This window comes from Protopterus annectens, chromosome 3.part0 (assembly GCF_019279795.1).
Source record: "Protopterus annectens isolate FY-2018-M chromosome 3.part0, PAN1.0, whole genome shotgun sequence".
In the NCBI taxonomy this organism is placed as follows: domain Eukaryota; kingdom Metazoa; phylum Chordata; order Ceratodontiformes; family Protopteridae; genus Protopterus; species Protopterus annectens.
Genome location: NC_056731.1, coordinates 212517146 through 212539084, shown reverse-complemented (window position 1 = coordinate 212539084; position 21939 = coordinate 212517146). Strand labels below are relative to the sequence as shown.

Here is a 21939-nt window from a genome sequence, read left to right as displayed (position 1 = left end):
ACTCTGGAACAAACTACCTATCTATATCAAACAAAGCTCCTCATTAGCACTCTTCAAGAAAAATCTTGATGATTGGATGGGAGTTAGGAAATTCACCCCGGGGATCACTTCTGTGGCTCTTCTTGACAGGGGCACAGGAAAATAATTTTCTTGGGTGGCAAAAGCCAGGGTACCGTTTGGCTAGGCTTATATAGGCCCTAGGGCCAGTAGGGTAGTACCTACCTATGAACCTATGAGACACAGAGGACATGCTGACTTCACACAGAAGCCACCACAGCCAGGGACTGGATCAAAGAATATTCACTACCTGCCTCAGTAACATGTGATACATCGTATCAAAATGAAAATCTTTATGTACAGGTGTACTAGGGTTGTAGAGCTTGTAGAACTGTTCATTTACTCCATTTATAAAAATATCTACATCATTTTCCAAAGTTCTTGACTTATTTTCTGATTTAAATTAAGATTATTACTAGGACACCATTTATATAGGCTTGGGAGGTAAACTTGAATTCATTAATTTATTATGTTTAGCTGGGATAGTTTGTCTTGGCAGATTTCCCTTTTCAGCAGAGTACAAAAATTCAAGTTACATACATAATAAAAGAGATGTAGATACACTATACAATATATAGGGATATAACGTGTGCAGACATAAGGACTGACAGTTATAGAAGGGGTATTTACATCAAATTAGATCTGCATACAGGAGCAAAAGGCTATAACAGTCCTTGAAGGTAGCTTCAAGTGGGATGGGTGAAGCAAGGTAAGATGTGGAGAAAAAGAGAAATAGAAACGGGAGTAGATTGTTTGATAAGGAAGGGATAAAAAAGTAATGGAGATATTGAAAAGATGCTGCAATCCCCTTTCACTCTTTTACTATCCTTCTCATTCACCATTCCACCAAAGCTGCAACTACACCACATCCCATTCAGGCACAAAAGATCAACATGACTTGTTTAATTCATTAATTCATTCTGTTATTACAAGCTTTAATTCAGTTTAGGGATACCAGGGAACCAAAGTCTTTGTTTCTCAATGGACATAGGGATGAAACCTAAAAAAAGTAATTCTGGATGGGGTGCTACCCCATTTCAGGGTGCACACATACACACAAAACAATGTGCAGTTATAAATGCCTGTGCTTAGATTGACCAACATATAGGGATGTTTTCCACAATGATTATTGCTATAGCATTTCATTACATGAGTAAAACATTGCCAGATGGATATGTCATTTTCTCAGAATATTTTTCAGCAGGTAGACATCTTTTTTTTGGACTAAACAGCACTGAATCAATTGGATAAGAAAACAAAAAAAGTGTTTCATGTTTATCAAATTATATATATATATATATATATATATATATATATATATATATATATATAAACAGGTGCACCATCTTTCATCGATGTGGCTTTTTATCGATGAGTGAAAAAGCTGGTACAGTTGATCTTAAATCACTGGCTTTTTCACTGTGAGATCATGGTACAGTGAACATCGGGACATGTGCACTGTCCCAATTGTAGTGCAGTCTCAGAGGTGGTATATAAAATTATTATGGGATGTGGGAGTGCAGGGGGGGAGCCCTCATGCAAATAAATCTTTTTATTTTTTTTAATCCTTTGTGCATTAATGTTTTTTGTTTTGACTATTTATTTTGATCATTTGCTGATCGATATTTAGGATGTTCAAGGAGAAGCTAAGCTCCTATAAAAAGCAGTGCATACCAAGACTATATATCCCTTGGTCTGAAGGAGGTATAGGCCTTCTCAAAATTGACTACACATATATCTGCAGTCAAGGGACTGCATGCATATTTGCCGAACTCATCAGATCCAAACATAGTGAAAAGTTCTAATGCATGAAGAGAAATCTAAGATGACATCTTTGCTTAGTTTAGCAGAAGCATTTCAGAGAAGAGTGGGAATGGAAATCAGACAGCAACAGAAAGTGCAAAAAAATGAAAGAATATGAAGAAAAGGACCAGGAAAGCCCACAAATATAGTGGCAAGTATAGAGAACTCCGTAAACAACCACATGTTGACCAAGATTTGACACAGGAATGGTTAAGAACTAAATTTAAAACAGAAAATGGAAGATCAATAATGATGACCAAAGATACTGGCCTTTGTACACTTTGGCTTATAATCTATCAAAAAGTGGGTGAAACTGAGAAATGCAGGTTTTATAAAACAGAACTTGAAACAGTTGCATAATCACATTGCTGGTTGAGTACACTCATAGCTGAGGGGTCTGTATATTGAAAGGCACAATAAGGTGGCAAGACTGTTGCACTGGGGATTGTGCAAACAGTATAATATAGAAGCAGTGAAGCAGCATTAAAAGCATTAATCACAAAGCATTATTGACAGTGATGAAGTCTGGGTCATATGAGATCATCCGATACCAACAGTTAAGAAAATAGATGAAAGAAAACCAGATATTGCAGCCTAAGATAAAAAAGACAGAAGTGGCATTAATCATTGAAATAGTTACTTCTAGTGTTTATAGTGGCTTATGTAATGAGAAATGCAAAGCTATAAAGTATCAAGATTTGCATGCAGAAACTAGAGCACTGTGAGAGAAGGAGATCCAGACAGTTCCAGTAGAATTAAGGGCAGCAGGACTAATTGACAATAACTTACAAGCATACTTATGTGTACTGCAAATACATATAACCCCTTATAAATTGCAGAAGGAGCATATCTGGGTATGCTGCAGATGCTGAGAACAGCAACCTTGGAAAGCATCAAAGACTGAAGCAATCTTCATTTCATGAATTTAATCACACCCTGACTCTGGAATGGAGTTGATTCATCTAACAGTGTCAAAAACGCCGAGCATTTGAAGAAATTAAAAAAGAGAGAGTTTAGTGTTACCATTCTGGGAGTCCCAGGAAGTTTCAAGACAGGGATCCTTGTTAGGGTGGTTACTGCACACCACATGGATACATCTGCAACATTGCCCCCTCAAAGAAATCACCGTCAGTGACCCCATCAGCACTCTTGGCCTTTGATATAACTGCCTCCATTCCTTCCCTCAAATACACATCCATTATGCAGTCCTAATATTAAGAAGAGAATATACTGCTCTTTCTTCTTATACTATTCCTCTGAAAGACCTTTTATTATAACACACACTCACTAACATATATTTACACAGTTGCATAAACATATATACATAAAACAGGTAAATAATAGCAATAGGGGAAGTATGAGGCAGAATAAGTTAATGGCGCCAAGTTCAAACTGCGCTAATAACGTTCTCACAGAAGCATTAAAAGTCAGTACTACTCACACTAAAACACGTACATATTAAAGGACTACCTACTATATATACATAAAACACCTGTACCTACATATTCAAACACATACAAATACACTTTTCGTTGCACTATTGTTTGTATATAGCAAACAATACCAGATTATTGTAGCTAGTCATAAAAAAGTCCATATACACCATCAGTCATACCGTGATTAGCTCCTTTATCAAATGGCATACACAAACACAAAGGATTTTAGCTGCATTTTTGTTGCAGTGTGAGAAGTGTTGTTGTTGCATTGTTACAAAGCCTCTTTAGCACACCAGTGTAATCAGTCACAAAGAAGTCCACTTCCGCAATGACTGATATTTATAACAGTTTAGAGTTCTGGCTGAGTAATCCAAAAATCTGCTCAAGACCATCATTTAAAATTCCTTCTTCTGCCAACAAGTCCAAGTAGAGTCTGCTGGATTACACAGTTCAGTTCAGTTCCAGAAAACTTTACCTTACTCATAAGCACATTAAGCAGTTCCAGTAATCCTTCCTTTGAGTGGAGCACATTTCTCCTTTGTTGTTGATGTTGTGGATTACCAAAAAAATTCAGCATAGCAGTAGTATTCCTTCTGCTTTCTGCACTTGCATAGTATAACATCAGATAACGCTTTCTGAAGAAAACCACTATGCATCCAGGTAACTCTGTCTCTCAACTCCTCTAGCCCTCTCAATCAGGAATCTCAACTCTTTTCTTGCTAATATCCAGTTATATGGCCTACAGCAGGTTGTTCTCACTTACTCAACAAAGGGACATGCCTTCGTCCTGGAGATAAAATGTATGCAGCAGCTAAAACTTCACTTCGCTTTCCATGAGCGATCATCTTACACAACCGTAGATGTAGATGTTGTCACAGGTTTTGTTGTAAATTTTAAAGTAAAGAAAGTTAAAATTAAAAGATTTTATATTTACTAGGGAAATCAAGACGATTTACATATGGGGTAATAGTGAGTCTCTTCTAATACAAAATTTAAGCTGAAAAAGTCAGAGTGAAAATCATTTCTCATCAACAGTATTATAATCCTGCTACTTTATATCCTTAAGAGAAAACAGAGTTGCTGCTTTGCCTTTGGCTACAGAAACCCAAAGCAATTCAAGGACAAGCTATGTTTGGGGACCAAAGCGATGAAAGTGTATACTGTCTTTTGGCAGTGAGCATCCTTTGCTGATAGTGACAAGAATGGACCTATTAGCACTGTAGCAGGTAAAGTACTGCAAATCCGTGTATGTGTAGGAGCGCACATGCATGGCATGTATGTAGGGGCATGCTTGGAGCTGTTTTGGTGTGTGAGTGTTTGTATGTTTTTGTAGGTACTCATGCAACAGCATTGCATGGGTTGGTAGGAGTAAAGCGTAATGTGTGGTTACTTTCTAATTGTGCTGTTTTCATTTTAGAAATATGCTAATGAACTTTTTTCTCCATGCAACTCACTGCATGTCTCTGAATAACATTTTATTGCAGTAGCACTACTAGAATTCATCACTGAAGCCTAATAGTGCTATAGCAATAATTTCTCTGAACATCCCCCATACTTGGCAAACCAAACGTACCCAAAAGGGTATAAATTCATAAAAAACAAAAAAGTAGAAAAAATGCATACCAAACTTCACTCAACAGTTTTAATGCAGAGCTCCAAAAACTAAGTGCTTTCGCCGTGCACAGATGGCTTCATCAGACTTTGGAGCTCTGCATTAAAACTGTTGAGTGAAGCTCGGTTTGTAATTTTCTACTTTTTTTGTTTTTTATCCCCCATACTTGGTCTCAGGAAATTTGCGAGGCAGTAATGCAGCTAAAACAAATATTGCTGAATAATGTTTATTCACATAAATACCTCTTAATTGCTGTGAATTATGCATAGCCCTGTGATTGCTACCCTCAGGTTTAGCTTTGCTCCTAGATTTACTGATTTTCTTCATAAATATTGACGTATTTAAAGCAATATGCATTATTAAATAACTGAATTAAGCTTATACAGAGATTCTTTATCAGGTAGGGTCTAATATAAGAAAATATTCTGTCTAAAAGAAAAAAAGAGGAGGAGATATTTCTAATCCTCTGCTATGATTTTTAAAGGCCAGTGGTTAAGCTATCATAGGTACTTACTAGGCTATTAATCTGTGAGGATCTTAAGAAGCTGTGCTGTGCATTTCCATGGTAATTGTTACCCTTCGTGTTTTATGATACGAGTCTCCAAAGATGGGCTGCACAAATATGTGTTGGTTACTTACATGTTTCCCCTGCCCATGAGAGCCTTTGGAGCTAAATCAGGTGTGAATTTGCAGTTACTCATCCATTCATCCAAGTTAAATTTGAACAGAATACTCTGTTTGATGTGGAGGGGAAGTGGTTCCATAGAAGTGGTATTCTCTGTGATACATACCTGTCCCACCAGCATGTTTTGTTAATCTTGCAAAGGAGATTGAGGCCCCTTGAGCAGGTGTTTCTGATACTAGTAGACTTCTGAATGTGTACTAGATCTAATAGAACAAAACCAGTTGAGGCCCAATACACAAGGCAGAGATCTCCTATCAGGAGCCTGTATGTTACTGACAGTTATTTGTACTCATAATATAGAGGGCTCTGGGTTAATCGTTCTAAAAATACTAGATCTAGAAACGTATTGGGTATGCATGGCTAGGCCTCTGATGATCCTTACTGATCATTAGCCTCATAACTGCGTATGAACTTATAAAAGCTGCAAGGCTTTGAGACAGTCTGTGTAGTTATTATCATTTTTTAGTCTTAGAAGTTGAGAGGTAGGGTAACAACTAAAGACCATTTGCTCAGGCTAGACAGTAACTCTAGTGGACTGGGTGTGGTACTGCATTTATTTTTTGAATGGGCTATAAATGTTCAGTGTATTAACTGGGCATTCCTTGTTACCAAATATTTTTAACCACTTTCCAATGGGCAAACATCATTTGTTACCTAATGTGCCATTTTTCCTTTACCTTTGGACATGGTATTTTAAGGTAATATACCTTTCCACCCACACTACCATATGTTTTTGCTAAACTGATAAATGTCATCACCTTCTTTTCCCTGGTGTTATTTTGAATCCATTGCTGGCACAGACATTGTTTTCAGAACCCAGTGTTAGCCTTCCACAATCTTAAAGCTTTCTATCATGTTACCTGTTGGGCTTTTCTCAGCATCTGAGCTTTGTGACTTCATTAGTTTATAGTGGTTTGTAAATGCATCTACAAGGTAAAGATTGAAAATCACATATTAAATGAGGAAAGGCTTTATAATGTTTAGCTTGTTTTAGTCAAGGACTCCTATGCAGGTTTCTTGTGCTGTGATGAGGCAGAGTTCCAATCTAATTTTGCTACTTTTCAATCTTTTATCCATCTTTTCAAGTTCCTCTCCTTACTACATACTTTGAGGTTGTACATATCTGTGTCTCGATGATCATAGTTGTCACAGTATATTGGCTGCATTATACCAGAAATAAATGCAGAGACACCATGTTGAATTTAGCATGGTGGTAAAGTGAAGAAGTTGAAAAACACAAAATGAGTCATAGAAATGTGAAGGGTGCAGTAAGAAACATAAGAACAGTATTAGTAAGGCATATTGCTACTCATAGGGTGGTGATGTGGTGAGATACAAAATGTCCTGATACAGAAGCTGGCTTGAAGTCAGGAAAAGCGAGTTGGGGTTCAAGTTTATGCTAGCACAAAACATTGTTTTACAAGCTGCTTAAATTCTAACTCTTATGTATTGCATTTATCCTTTGTCCTTTAATCTGGGTCATACCTAAAATGTTAAACAAGTAATGTAATGTGATAAAGTATAACTTAATGTAGTAAATATGACAATATGTAGTTATAATATGTATTGACAGAACTGCATGGTTAAAGGCTCTGTATTTAGGTTTAAGAGTAGTGGACATTTGTGGGATAGTGTAAGGCAGTAGTTATAAACCAGTGTAAGCCAGTAGTTACAAATCATAGTATAAGTTTATTTACCTGTGTGAAAGCTATTCCTCTGAGTAAGTGTTACTGTGGACAGAGAGATAAGGAGTTGCAGTATCATCAAAGGTGCTATAATGAATCCTTAAAGATTGAAACGATACTAATTTCATGAACTTTAATAATACTTTCACTTAGGAATGAGGTCCATTCCCAACATGGTAGTAGAAACCTGAAAGACTTTGAGAAATTAAAAAAAGAGGAGTGATAATGGAGAATCCACAGTTACTCAGAGTGATTAGTGTTTGTAAGCTGCAATACTATAGGACGTTATGTAACTTTAACAGGCCCAATTACAAACTCATTTTACTGTTTGCTGCATACTGAAGCATTGTAAGATGTTAGGCAATCTTTGGATAGAAGGGAAGTTAAGCTGTCCTCTTTTGCAGACAAATTCTGTGAATAACATTATGATGGAATTATAACTTTCATTCATTCATTCATTCATTCATTCACAGGATACCCTAGAAATGTGTGCAAGAGAACATGAATTCAAAAGTATCCTATTCTCTTTGTGCTACTTCCATGCCTGTGTTGCAGAACGAAGGAAATTTGGACCTCAGGGATGGAATCGCAGATACCCATTCAACACTGGAGATCTCATGATTTCAGTTGATGTGCTGTACAATTACCTAGAAGCTAACCCAAAGGTAAGAACTAGTCTGCTGCGTATTTTTAAAAAAATAAATAAATAAATTTAGTAAGATGTAGAAGTTATACCTAAAGATTCTAGTCTTTTATTAGCTTCATTATTTTATGTTATAGATATATTACGTACCAGGTGAGTTAATAAATGATTACGGGAGTAATGCTATTGTACATAACCAGAAAGCTATTTGATATTAAAGTGGTATGTTCTTAGGCTAATTGTGCCTGTTTGAGCTGCAAGATGACTGTTTTGTTATCTCTTAAAGTTTACAGCATTCTGTAGATATTGCATAGGGAGGGAAAAGAGTGAACTGAATGTCTCAAACTACATGTTTACTCAATATGGAAGAGTATTGGGATTTCCTAGCAATGCCCAACATTGTCAGCTACAAGACAAAGCCAATCAAAAGTTCAGAAGTACACAATGATTAAACCTTTTCTACCACAGCAGGGATAGCCACCCAGTGTGTGAACCTTAGCTCTAGATGATTATCACTCTTGACAAAATGTGAAAAAAGGGCTGTAGATGAATGGATGGATTATACCTTTTCCAGAATGACAATGTACTGGAAGAGTATGCTTCTGAAGTAAGCTTAATATCTTGTCCAGGGTGCAACTCACCAATGTAAAATAAAAAAAAATATTTTTACTTAAATACTTTCTTTTAATTTCCCTTTAAGAGAAACAACAATGCATAAGTACTAAATAAGTGTTCAGTATGCTCCTACATGCCTCTAGCACTTGCTTACATCATCTTAATTTGGCACCACTGCAAATAGACCTGTAATTGGCTATGGTGGTGCTGCAGTCTAAGAAAACAATGTCTTGGGCTGTATCATTGGCGCCAATAGCGAGCTGAGGGATGTAGTGCTTTCCCAATGAAATCACTCACTATGGGTGTATTTGGTGTGTGGGGAGAGAGATTAGGAATAAAATAGCAAGTCTCTGATGTCAGTAGCATTACTTACTAGTTCATTTTGGTGCTTGTGCATACATGCATGGAAAGGCTGCTGAAGGGGTCATTGGGGAAATCATTCATTTTGGTGCTAGTGCTTACTTGGATACACTCCTGAAGGGGTTGTTGGGGAAAATGTTTCATTTTGGTGCTTGTACTTACTTAGATGTTGGGGAAAATGTTTCATTTTGGTGCTTGTGCTTAGATGGACAGACTACTGAACGGGTCGCTGAGGGAAATGTTTCATTTTGGTGCTTATGCTTACGTGGACAGACAGCTGAAGGGGTCATTGGGGGAAATGCTTCATTTTTCTGTTTGTGCTTACTTGGACAGACTACTGAAGAGAAATTATTCATTTTGTTATCATTTGAGTGCTGAAAACTACTAAAGAGATTGTCAGGGGAACAGTTGCATTGTGGTATCATTTGAGTGTTTATGCATACATGGACAAACTACTGAAGGGGTCTTTGGGAAAACTGTTTCATTTTAGTACTTGTGCATGCATCGACAAACTACTGAAGTGATCATTGGGGAAATTATTAATTTTGGTGTCAGTGAAATGCTTGTACATACGTGGACAAACTACTGAAGGGATCACTGTAACATTTAGAGAAAGTCACCGCTTGATAGGTAGCAATGCGGCAAAGCCAACTATAATGTTAATGTATATTCGTCTTGATTTTAAAAAAAGGATATAGTAAATCCTTCTACTATGACTCACCGAAGGTGGAAGATTAAACTCCCTGGTGATCAGGTTCACTGAAATGTAAGTGTTTTTTGCAGGGGCTAGACCCTCCTGCATCTCCAATGTGGGGGTAAGCCACCCACACCTTCCAAATTTATATTACTAGTGTCTTCTTGGTCCAAAAAGTAACATATCTGCCTTTCATGAAAGCAGTGTTTGGGGGGGGGGGGGGATACTGTCAACTTCTTAGCACAAGAAATATGGACAAAGCCTAAAATAATGAGATCAAATGCCCAAAAATATGGAAAATTGCTGTTATAAAGTTTAAACTTAGAAAGATGCCAGTATAACAGAATTTGTTTGTATGCATTTTCTTAAGGAAATTAAGTAAATGTCATTATGTAATGAGTTCAGTTCCCACTGATTTGCTAGAAAAATGCAAATTTTATGAGATGATAATATGGACATTCTGCAAATATCTGGACAGTTGAGAGGTATGGACTCAGGGGCCATTGCTAAGTATTCAGCAGCTGTTGCTTAATACTCTGAAAGTCTGTTTGTTGAACTAAGGAGAAAAATCAATCAGAAATGAGGCATCACTGTACTCTGTATTGTTAATAGACTTCTTGAGGTCTCCATTAGTGTCCCTTCACATAATTACAATTACTCCAGATCTGCAAAATAACAGATTGTGTTGCCCAAAGTATGATACTGTATGTCTGAGCCAGAGATTGGGCTGGGACGTTTGGAAACATTTTTACCTTTGGTGTTTAAGCAGCTGAAGAGTATCATAAAATAGGACAGGTGCATGTGATGCATTATACAAATGGTTATTGGATTTGATATTTAGGATTATTACTGGGATTTTTTTAAATGTGTGTTTTAATAAAAATGAAGCTAGTTTTAGCTCAGACACTTCCTGTAGTGGTAACTAACATGAGAATTGGATATATGCCTATCATGGTTTGTTTTGTGCCATAAAAAAATAATTTTGTGTGTGTGCGTGTGTGTGCGCGCGCGTGCGTGTGTGTGTGTGTGTGTGTGTGTGTGTGTGTGTGTGTGTGTGTGTGCGTATGTGTGTGTGCGTGTGTCTAAGTTCATAGGGTAGCACTAGGCTTTCTACCCTTATGGGCGATTTTAAGCCTAGCCAAATTTCTCATCCCAAAGGTAATAATCAAACTGTGTTCCTTGCGCATGAGAGAAACCCAGTATGACTCATACTGTCAGAAGCAATTTAATCTAAAGGGCCATTTTTTTTTGTCCTTTCCAAATAATTTTTGATTTCTTCTGTTACTTACTTACTTACACTCTGCAGTTATCTTTATTTGTTACGTTTGGGGGTCATTTTATAACTGAAGTAAGGCACTGAGATGTATAGCCTGTTTTGTCTAGTATGGCACACCCCTAATGCTAAGCAGTAAACACGCACTCTAGTGGTGTCTTGTATCTTATTATCCTGCTGGGGCAGTGGGGCATGTTGTTAGCAGACAGTAAACCACGCATTGCTGTGTAGATTATCCATTTTTCCCTGAGCTAATACTGACTATTAAAATATTGTGTTGCACTGAGCTGTCAATATGATGTAAATTTCAGGTACAAATGGTGTCACAATGCACACTAAACTTTTTTGTGGAATATATACATTATAGATATATTTTGAATGGTCAGGCTGTATATTTTAGCTGCTTCTCCCTTGGGCCATGATTATTCCTGTCTGTGCCACAGCCACAGTTAATATTTTTCTGTGTTGCAGTTCATATTTACCAAGCTATTAATAGTATAATTTGTTATGCTGCTGTTGGCATTTGGATTGTACCTGCAAAGAAATGTGAATTGTGCTGAATTCTGCTTTACTTTTAATACCTGTATGGTACTTTAAATTGCTAAAGCTGTGTTTGGTTATGCATTACATGACAGTTAATTGATTAACTGAAAAATGCTTTAAACTTTCAATAGAACTTCCTGTCTGGACATGCTTCTGAGCCTCCTGGTCAATATTTTTGTGAAAAGATGTTGTCAAGGCATTTTTCCAACACCTGCTAATTTTTTATTTTTTTGCTCTGTAGGTGGGGTGGGGGGAATGCCAAATAAGGGCCTTGTCCTAGGATCCAAATGGTCTAGCTACTCCTTGGTAGCGCACCCATGGTCTTAGGTTGCATGATATGCTGTTAGGCTTTTGGAAGACTTCTTCAGAGTAAGTTGCACTGTCTTTGAAAAATATCAAATATTGTGCTGAAGATATTAGATAAATATTCAAGAGTGTAGATTCAACAACAAAAAAGTACACATTTGCATTTATTCCCTGAATAATTTTAACTCTTTTGATCAGAAATTTAATTTTGGTCATGTGTTAATATTTTTTCAGATATTTAAATAGTCTAGAATGGGAATAAAGTCAAAACTCTGTAAGAAAAATGTTGCTATATTTTTTATCCAGTCTGAAAAATTTGTTAGATGTGGAAGTTGACTCTTTTTTTGAAAGCTAAAGATTTTTCATTTGAGATAGAATTTGTACTCTTGCAGTGGTAAAATAGTGTCAGTTACTGTAGTTAGACATTGTAGTTTCTGAGCATGGTATTTCAAAGCCATTATGAGACAGCTCTCTAAAAACATTATTTCAGCAACACCTCTCATATTACTGCAAAATTCTGGAAAAAAAAACAAATAATGAGAGGACAAAAGCCCAAAATCAGGGACAGATTTTAAATATTGTACTTATAAACAGAACGTTACTAGCATAACAGGTTTTGCATTAACACACATTTTCTGAAGGATAAGAAGTCTGAAACTCAAATGTCCTTCATTATTTAATGACTTTAGTCTTCAGTGGTCTGCAAGTAACCTATACATTTTATAGGAACAGACCAAAATATGAGGCAAAGTGTAGACATTCTGCAACATTCTGCACAGTTACAAAGTAGGATTTCAGTATAATCTGTAATATAAATAGCTTTAAAATCAGACCCACCCTGGAGTCCTTTGATGCTTTATTCTGCTTTTCTGCTTACCTGTGATGCAGCACACCATCACTACTGATTGTATTTTGTGTTCTCTTTTGTCATTTGCATGTAAAATTTGCATCAGTTCTTCAAGTGCAACATTAGAGTTTGATTTTTTTTGACACACTTGTATGGCCAGAATTAATTTGCACTGTAGTTTCTAATTAGCCCCTTAGAGTTCAGTTATAATATTGTGAGACTGCATCTAAAAATTCAGAGGATTTCTTGGATTCATGTGTTCTCTTTTGTTTCATGGAACTGAAGCCAGCAGCAGCAGTGGTGGGTCTCTGTGGTAGGAAAGCACTGAGCTGAAAAAATATTGAACTAAAAAGTCATAAGAAGCATGTTTATTAATTGGGGAGAAAGGACATCAAGGTGAAATATATTCTTCATTATTATAAGCTACCCTGTGGTTCAGGTACACATGACTGCAGCTAAATATCTATTTCATTACCTAATTTAAACCTCTGCTAGATTGAGGGTGTAAGGGGAAGTATTCTATATAAATAAATGTAATGCTTTATGTTTTATAAACATATGATTAAGCAAGATGTCTGTGCTGAACTGTAAACTTTACTGTGTGTCCTTGATAGACAAATTATACTGTTTATTTTGAGAGAACAATAACATCCCATTTATGTGAAATAAAGGCAGTTATGGGATCTCATATCTGTCAGGTATGGAATTTGCTTTGGATAACAGAATTGTCAGTTCTTGTACGTTGCAAAAGTAAAGGTTTTATGGTTGTTTAAGCTAGACAAAAATATGTATAAAAGAAAGGAACTTTGATCTAAATTGATATGTGGAGCTGGAATAAAAAAATTGTGGGCAGCCTACAACAGTCAGTCAAGGAGGGAAAGCTGAAACATTAAAAGCTTAGTTAGGAAAATTGAAACACAGTAACTGGATCAGGTTGGTTAGCCATGGGCCATTTTATATTCATTGTGTTTTGCTGTATGGGTAGGTATGTGTTGCAAGCAGTCAGTCTAGCTTGTATAGAGAGTAGACTCTAGTTTTATATATAGTCATGCATGCAGTCCATAAGGTGCTCCTTTCTTTGGGATCACATTAGAATTAACAAAAGCTGGAAAGACTTGCTGAATGCAGGATGACGGACATCAGAGATGGGTTATGCTCCTTTTTATCTTTAACTGCTTATGCTGCCTTAGATGGCCAATAAATGGATCAGCTGAATGAACTCTTGCCGTTGCAGATAAGCAGGTAGAGCCATGCTGAATGAAGCGGCAGCTAGAAAAGAAAGGAAAAGCACTGAGCATAAATTAAAACAATTTCTTAAAAAGTTAATGCCATATATCATTGTGTGGAATTGACATTTTTCATAATTTGAAGTGGGTAAAAATACAGTTATTTGTTCTAAACTTAATCACTTTTTATTTTTTATTTAAATACAGGCTTTTATTGTATGTTTATAATCTGCCAAATATTTCCACAGAGCATCAAAGTAATATTGAAAGAAACCAAGTAACCTTTTTAATATAAATAAAAACAAAATGAAAAGAAAGTCAACTTCTCTTTATGCAACGAATAGAAGTAAATTTGTACTTTTTTGTTGAAGCTGCACTCTATTGAAAATGTTTGATGTTTCACCTCAACAGGCAAATATAAAAAAACGCACTAATTTAATAGCTTTGATAGTGCAGAACTAAGTAATATCTGCTGAATAGGTCAAGGCAGCTATACTTCATCAGCTTAATTAAAAAAAGTCCTTCATTATGTTAACAAAACAGTGGTTTACATGTGCATGCACGCCAAAGTCATTAGGCAGGTAATGAAGCATTTGCACAAATGTAATTACATACAGCAATTGTAACAGTTCATAACACTGCATTAATAATCGCTACAATTAGTTTTGATGATGGAAGCAATTTACAGCATGTCACAAGTATAAATGATGGTGCATTTCCTGCATTAGTCATTATTATGCATTTATGATGCCTCCTTGCTATGACTTTCTTAGCAGTAGTGCCCTTCAGTAGTGCTAAGGTTATAGGCAGGAGCTTGAAGGTAAAGTAGCTAGGTCCTGTGGTGTACACAACATTTTGTGTAAGCACTAAATCTTGTTTTGTGGTTCACTTGTGATGACAGAGTGCACTACAACAATTTCTTGTCGATTCTTCTATCAAGACTATTTGCTGAGAATGTTTAAGAACAGTAGTCTTTTATCTAACTATAAGCTATCAGTTCACTGTGTAGTTTCATTGTTTTTCTGTTTTAATGCAATGTCATTCTGCAGACAGGTAATGATAACTGTATTCCACATCCTAATCCTCATTTATGACCCATCGGGTTAAATATTAATGGCATTATGTGAAATGGTTTCGCTGATTGTTTCAAAAGTAAACTGATGATATGCTTAGTAGTAAATGCTTAGCCTGATAACCACGTGTAGACCACCTGTAGCAAAATCCATGGTCTTGGAGAAAATTGTTACAAGATGCAGCAAGAGCTACTTTGTGTAAAAGCATTGCAGGGCATATTCATGTATAACATCCTTTTCAGGGGAAAGAAGACGTGAACAGTGCTATGCAGAACTCTCTACATATAACAGAAAGGAGACTGTGGATTTGGCCATTGCAAATCTAGTTTCATTAAAATGTATTCCTGTCTTGTCATGTTTCTTTAGAATCTTCCACTTTTGAATGTAGTTGATGATATATGACTAGCTGTGGCCTGCCTTTCCAGTGCATTTCTAGTTATATTAGGTTAAATAACACCTTTGCTTATTTGTCTGATACGTAGATAGCCGAAAATATGGACTTGGAGAAAGTCTGTGACTTCTGTGCTTTTGGAAGGCGTGAAGAAAGAGAAAAAGTTGATGTAACTGTACCTGCCATTTTTTGTTTCAGAGATGGTGCTTTGATAGATTGTTGAAAATATGCTTTTTGGTATAGAAGCCTGGTACATTTAGAAGTTCTACTGGGAAGCATATAACAATACCTTGTAATTTTGGAAACATATGAAAGATGGCAACTTCTGAGGCAACCGTAATTAGCAGTGGTGACTTTGGAGCAGCCATGACACTGTGCTATGCATGAGATTTGTAACCTGACCAATCACCATGAAGTCATTAAGTTGCTTCTGTCATAATTTAAATTTAACTGTCTTGCTTCTTGTCATATGAAACACTTAGTATAGGTCTACCACTGCTCTATAGTCATTGGGTTCCTTTACTGCTTGGTTGTAAGAGCCATGTTTCTCCTCTCTGTGTGTGACTTGTCCTACACTGTAGCATGCTGATGGTAATTTTGTCTACACTTCCAACTAGTGCACTGCTGAACTTCCCACACACTTCACTGAAGGCCTGCATGTCATGCATGAGAGTTTACCAGTAAGATGCTTGCTGTCAGTGAAGAAAAAAAAGACTGAAATAGTATGCTTTTCTTTAGTCTGGAGCAAGTGACATTTTCAGCCTCACAGGCTTTCAGCTAAAAAGAAATCAACGTGTCCACATATCTAGGAGTCACATTTGAGTACAGAGTGTTCCTTTCCTTTCCAAAGTCTACCTGCTAAAGTGAAGAATTAACACACAGCCTGACTGTCTTATCATGTCTTCCAGTCTTCACTTCCTCTTCAGTCTTCTGGGCAGTTTCCCATTTTATATTGTATTCTTCTGTGGTACTGCCCATAAATCTGTTTTACTGTATCTGTTGTCACCCAGGATTCGTAAATAGTAAGCATACCTTCTCACTGCCTCCTCTGTGTTTGTACACATCTTCTGTATGCTGTCGCTAATAAACTCAGCCTTTGTATCATATTACAACGCCATAATGCCATGTTTGCAAAATATAAACAAAACTAAGTAATTTAAAAAAATCTTCCTTCATCTGTCTTCTTCTACCAATGTGAAGATCTTTTGCTTGATTTCCAAACCATTGACACACTAGAGCAATGACCATCTTTCCTTCTGCATCATTGTGCCAGATGTTTTTACTGCTTGCTAGTTTTCCTCTCACATTACTATACTTCATGATGCAAGACATTTGTTCACAACTCTTTAACAACATTTTAATAGACTGCCTTTTCTCTGCACTAGTTTTTTCTGCACAATTATTTAAGCTAGTGAATGTTACACTCTTTCCATACTTCCTTCCTTGCCATAACTGGTACGTCTTGTCACCATTTCCCTGCATCAAGGATGTGGCTTACCTTCTTCCTTTAGTGCATTTTGAATGACTACTCATAGCCAAGACAATGTTTACCCACCCTCTTGTAAAAGGTGACAAAGCCATCCAGTTCACCAAGCTTTCCCCCATTTTAGATGACAGACTGTCCTCACTGTCTTACCTTCTGATATTTGTACCCTCAGCATCTCTACCATAGCTATCCCACACCCTTTCTCACCCATCCCTTGCCTCCTCATCCTTTTTGACAGGTATGCCCATCACTCCATTATATAACACTGTATAAAATGTGAACAAAACCCATACAGTTGTCTTTCACAGTGTGACTTTCATTGTCTCCTTGCCCCATATCTTTCTTTCAAGCCCTTCCTTCCTCTGCTGTTTCAGTTTCCTAATGACTAGTCTCCCAGCCTTGGCTCCCTGACCCATCACTTATTCTTCATTCTCCCTACCTCTCCAATCAACTTATGTCCCTCTTTCTCCTTAACAACATTCTGTTCTTGAACAAACAACTGACCAAGAAACCAAAGACCACAACAAATGCATCCAGCAATGGTAGAAACCACTCCAATTTGCAGTTGCTGTACAAAGAAACAATTATTTATTGGTAAAGCCACTGCAATTCATGGTTAAGTGCTTTTGTCCAAACATAGACTTCTTCAGAACCATGAAAACTCCTCCAAACACTGAATTTAAGACCTAAGAGAAGTAAAACCACACCCCCAGGACCTATCAATTAACAGACAAGCTGAACAAAGCCCAAGAAAATTCTTAATGTTGTACACACATCAAAAAAACACTTTCACATTAAACCAAGTAAAAATGGCTAAAAAAACCTCCAACATGTCAAAATACTACAGAAAGCCATTTCAGTTGTAAAATTTTGCTTAAACTATGTTGGCTTTTCTTTTACGTTCACTAGCACTGGAAATATAGTCATTCAATCCAGGTGGATTTGCTGAGTCTATAGCCAGCTGCCAGTACATCTCATGATGTATAGAAGTCTGTTTTCCCAATCACCAACAAAGGCACCTGCTTCCACCTGATCAAGACTCAAAAAAGTTAACTTCTTGAAACTGGAGCATGTACAAGCATGCCTATTCAAAGCACTCTTTGTATCCCTTTTGGATATGCTATAATAGTGTTGGTATATCCTTTTGTTGAGTGCATTTTTAGTCTTACCAATATATAGAAGACAGGGTGTGACATACATTTTGCCAAGTAGACTATCCTGTCTAATTTGCAATTAAACTTACCACAGATGTCTATACTCCTATTTCTTCCATTATGTCACCTTCATAGCTGGTTTCAGTATAAGTGCACTGATGGCATCATCCACATTTTGTCATAGTCCATGAGTCACTCTGTCTGGAAACAATTGGTTTCTCCAATAACTATTTTTATGTTAGGCTTGTTCTTAAAGGTGAATGAAGGGAAATCAGGAAGATTTTGTTTAAGTCCCTCATCACAATGTAAGATGGCCCAATTTCTCCACACCACTTTTTGGATGTCTTTGGAGTCCAGTGAGTAATGTAAAATCATATTGGTGTGGCCAACTGTATCCTTACTTTCATTTGTTTTGTCTTTTGACTTAATATTATCAGGGCCATACCTAATAATAAGTGTGTACCTATTGTCTCTGTCTGACCACACATCCTTTTGACGATTATCAAGAAGAGTTTTAGGAAATCCTCTTTCCAGAAACATAGATTTGAGGGTGTCAAACTGTTTTGTTGTCATTAGATGTCAGTTGAGAAATCCTGATAAGTTGGCTTTTGACAATCCCCTTCTGTTGATGGAAAGGGTGACAGCGGTGTACTACAAAAATAAATATAGAATGTGGGCTTCCTGTAACTGTGTGTCCATATCACCATACTGGTTTTTCCTGATTTTGATTTCTAAGTAGTGGATCTTAGCTGGGTCAATGTGTTGGGTAAATCTTAAAAAAATGGTACTAGACTGCAATTCATCCATAAAAGTATCCAATAATGTCTCTGTACCTGACCAGAGGATCATCCAAATAGCAAAAATACCACACATTTTTTGAATAAAGGGAGGTTGAACAAAGTCATAAGTTCCCATTTCAGCAAAATAAAGTTTGCAAAGGTGGGGGCACATGCTGTTTGTAAAATTCCCCATCAAACATCAACAATTTGTTTAATACAACCTCCATGAAATCACAAACCAGTGTGATGCCTGAAAGTATAAGAAAACCATATTGTGTTACCATTTCACCAAACCATAACAGACCTTCCTCATGGGGGATCACAGTATATAAACTCTGGATGTCACAAGTCACAAGAAGACATTCACTCCACAGTCCAGTTTTCCAAGGTTTGTCTAAAAAAATCCCAGGAATTGCGGACAATGCGTGGAAAACCTTAAACAAGGTGTTTCAACTTGTAGTCTATGAATTTAGCGATTGGCTGTGTGACTGAACCACTGGTAGCAACAGTAGGTCATGAGGATGGATCCAACACATTTGAGTGAATATTTGGGATGCCGAAAATCTTTGGAATTGTTGGGTTTTGCACTAAAAGATAATTGTGCAGGCCTTGAGATATAGTGTCAAATAACAGTAGTTCATCCAAGAACAATTTGATTGCCCTGTAAGCAATATTTATCTCATTAATAGAGACGGTACAATGCACCTCCTCGTCATTCAACAGTGTATAAATTTGATTTATCTAGTCCATAATACGTAAACCCCCTCTCTTATCAGGTTTCATGCACCTGTTGTTCTCATCATTAATGATATTGTATAGAATATCCTTGTCAGCCTTGGAAAGATTATACAGTTTCTTCCTGTTCTTTCCATTGAATAGTTTTCTAATTTCTTTCTCAAAAGACTTTTCAAAAATTTGTATGACAGGGTGCAGTGGGGGTTAGCTAAACTCCTCCTCTTAAACTCATTCACAGAGGAATCAGATTCACCAAGCATACATGAACATTGAGTTTACGTGTAAAACATTTTAAATCAAATATGATGTCCTGTTCTTCTTCTTCTGAATCTCAGATGTATACTTTTTTGTAACCCTTTCTCTTTCATGCTGTTACTATGACAAACTGCTTTACATGATTCCTACACTCTCTTGGCAGACATCCCAACCCTATCTTCATTCTCCTTTAACAGTATCTTACCCATCCCTGTTATTCACTGTTGTTGTTCTCTCTTTCACCAGTCTAGAACATTCCACTTCTAATACTTGTCACCTTTGACTTACATAATACCTCCATACATACATACACCTTGCTTGAGGTGAAATAAGGTGCTCTTCCATTCTAATATATACTTATTTATTCATTATCCTTCCATACAAGCAACCTTTCCAACAAGCTAGATTGTTCCCTTTCATGTCTGCTGAATATAAACATGCTGATTTTGCCCTATACCAGTTTCCACTTTGTCTACCAAGCCTTCTCATCCTATTACCACCCCCCTATATCTTTGATTGTGTTTCTCTATGCCCAAAAAGCCTGTCTTATCTAACATCCAAAACTACCTAAACACCCCCCCCCAATTCACTGTTGACTACTGTTTAAGTATCACCTCCCCATAGCCTCAAAAAAACCTCCATAAAACCTCATCCCTGTCCTATTTAGGACCATGCATATTCTTGTTCTCAGTACTACTTATTGCTCATCCCCTGTTTTCTGTCCGCCACTGTCCTTTTAATCAAAATTGCTATGCCTGTCTTATTCTCTGTTTAGTGCAAGATGCCACAGCTGTAATGAATCTACTTCTTCCCAACTTGTGCAGCTCACTTTCTGGCAGCGTTGTCTGTTGTAACATCTGTGTCTGTTCCTCTTCTCTTCCCTCTGTAGTGTTTGCCCTTATCTGTCCTTTGTTGATAGGACTGTTAATTCCCCCCACATTCCATGTGAAAGTTATAAACCCTTGGAGGTCATCCTTGTAGCTAGGCACACCAACCCTTGGATGCTTTGGCACAAATACTCACCATCCTCACATTCAAGCTGCTGAGGTGCACCTTTTTATCATGACGATCACCTAATGCAGAGCTTTCTGCAGCAGGAGCCACACTCCCTCCTACACAGACATGCCCCAAGCTTATTTTACTCAAAGAACCTGACACATTCCAAATCCCCATTCATATGTCTCTCCCTATACGTCATCCTCTACCTACAACTCTAATGACCCTGTGTGACAACTATACAGTACCACATAGTCCCTAGCCAGAATGCCCTGGTGCATTTAACCCATACCCCATGCCATTGTTGCCAAGCTCTTACCTTTTATTCTCACACACAATGTACACAGTAATAACCTGCAGACTTGAGACAAAATACATTTCAAAAACATTCATGTTATTGGTTAGCATAATATCAGCAGTCTGTTCATAATAATAGTCTAGATTATATACTATAATTTTCCATCTGGTTATGCAGAAGAGCAAAAGGAACAAAGCAGGAGCTTACATCAGTGCACTGAAGTATATAACTACCCCTCATCTTACTACATCTAAACCTTTTAATGGCATGGTGCTCTAGAAGTCAGATTCCACTCCCTGCCTTCGCAGCTTCCCTTCCTCTATCTCACATGCCTGTCTTTCACCTCCCAAACTATTGATTCCCCTAATTATACCATACTTTCACCCCAATGAACAGACTGCTACAGTCTTGAATTTACCTCCCCCCTCCTCTACCAGAGTCACTTTTCCTGCATTTTCCAATCAAAACAGTTCATTTATTAAATGCAGTGACAAATCATGAGCATCATATAACATCCAGCCTTAGTAACATCAATTGGGAAAGAGAATAATGTGAGTAAAAAAAAAAAAACATGCTTTCCATGCGGACTGTATACTGATTAACAATCACTACTACCATGAGAAAATGCATACTAATAACAAATAAAACAAATTAGTGTCCTGTCTATATGAACTCATCTGTAGCATAATAACACAGTTGTACATAAATAAACTGTGGGTGCTTCTCAGGATCATTACCCCAGTTTATCTTAAAGCTCATATATTATTCCATCTCCTTAACCTCTCTTTCTACTTCCAGCTTCATACTGCCATATTTGTTGTCAGTATTTCTTGCAGTCAGCATCCACTCTCTCTTTTTACCAACAACCGGGGTCACAAAGTACAGACACAATAGAAAGAAAGGCCTCACTCAGGAAAATAGTACATTTCTGACATAGCTGCCATTCCCCATCCTTCTTTACCTTAAGCAGTTGTTTTCTGCCTAACA

General features: G+C 37.1%; 1 protein-coding gene across 1 annotated transcript in view; it reads left to right on the top strand.

Moving 5' to 3' along the window:
• DNAH11 (dynein axonemal heavy chain 11) overlaps positions 1-21939 on the top strand; it is a 4606558-nt gene that overhangs the window by 4066263 nt on the left and 518356 nt on the right. Inside the window, exon 75 of the mRNA XM_044065542.1 lies at positions 7752-7943. Within this exon, the coding sequence (XP_043921477.1) occupies positions 7752-7943 (192 nt within the window). The remainder of the gene's footprint in view (positions 1-7751; positions 7944-21939) is intronic.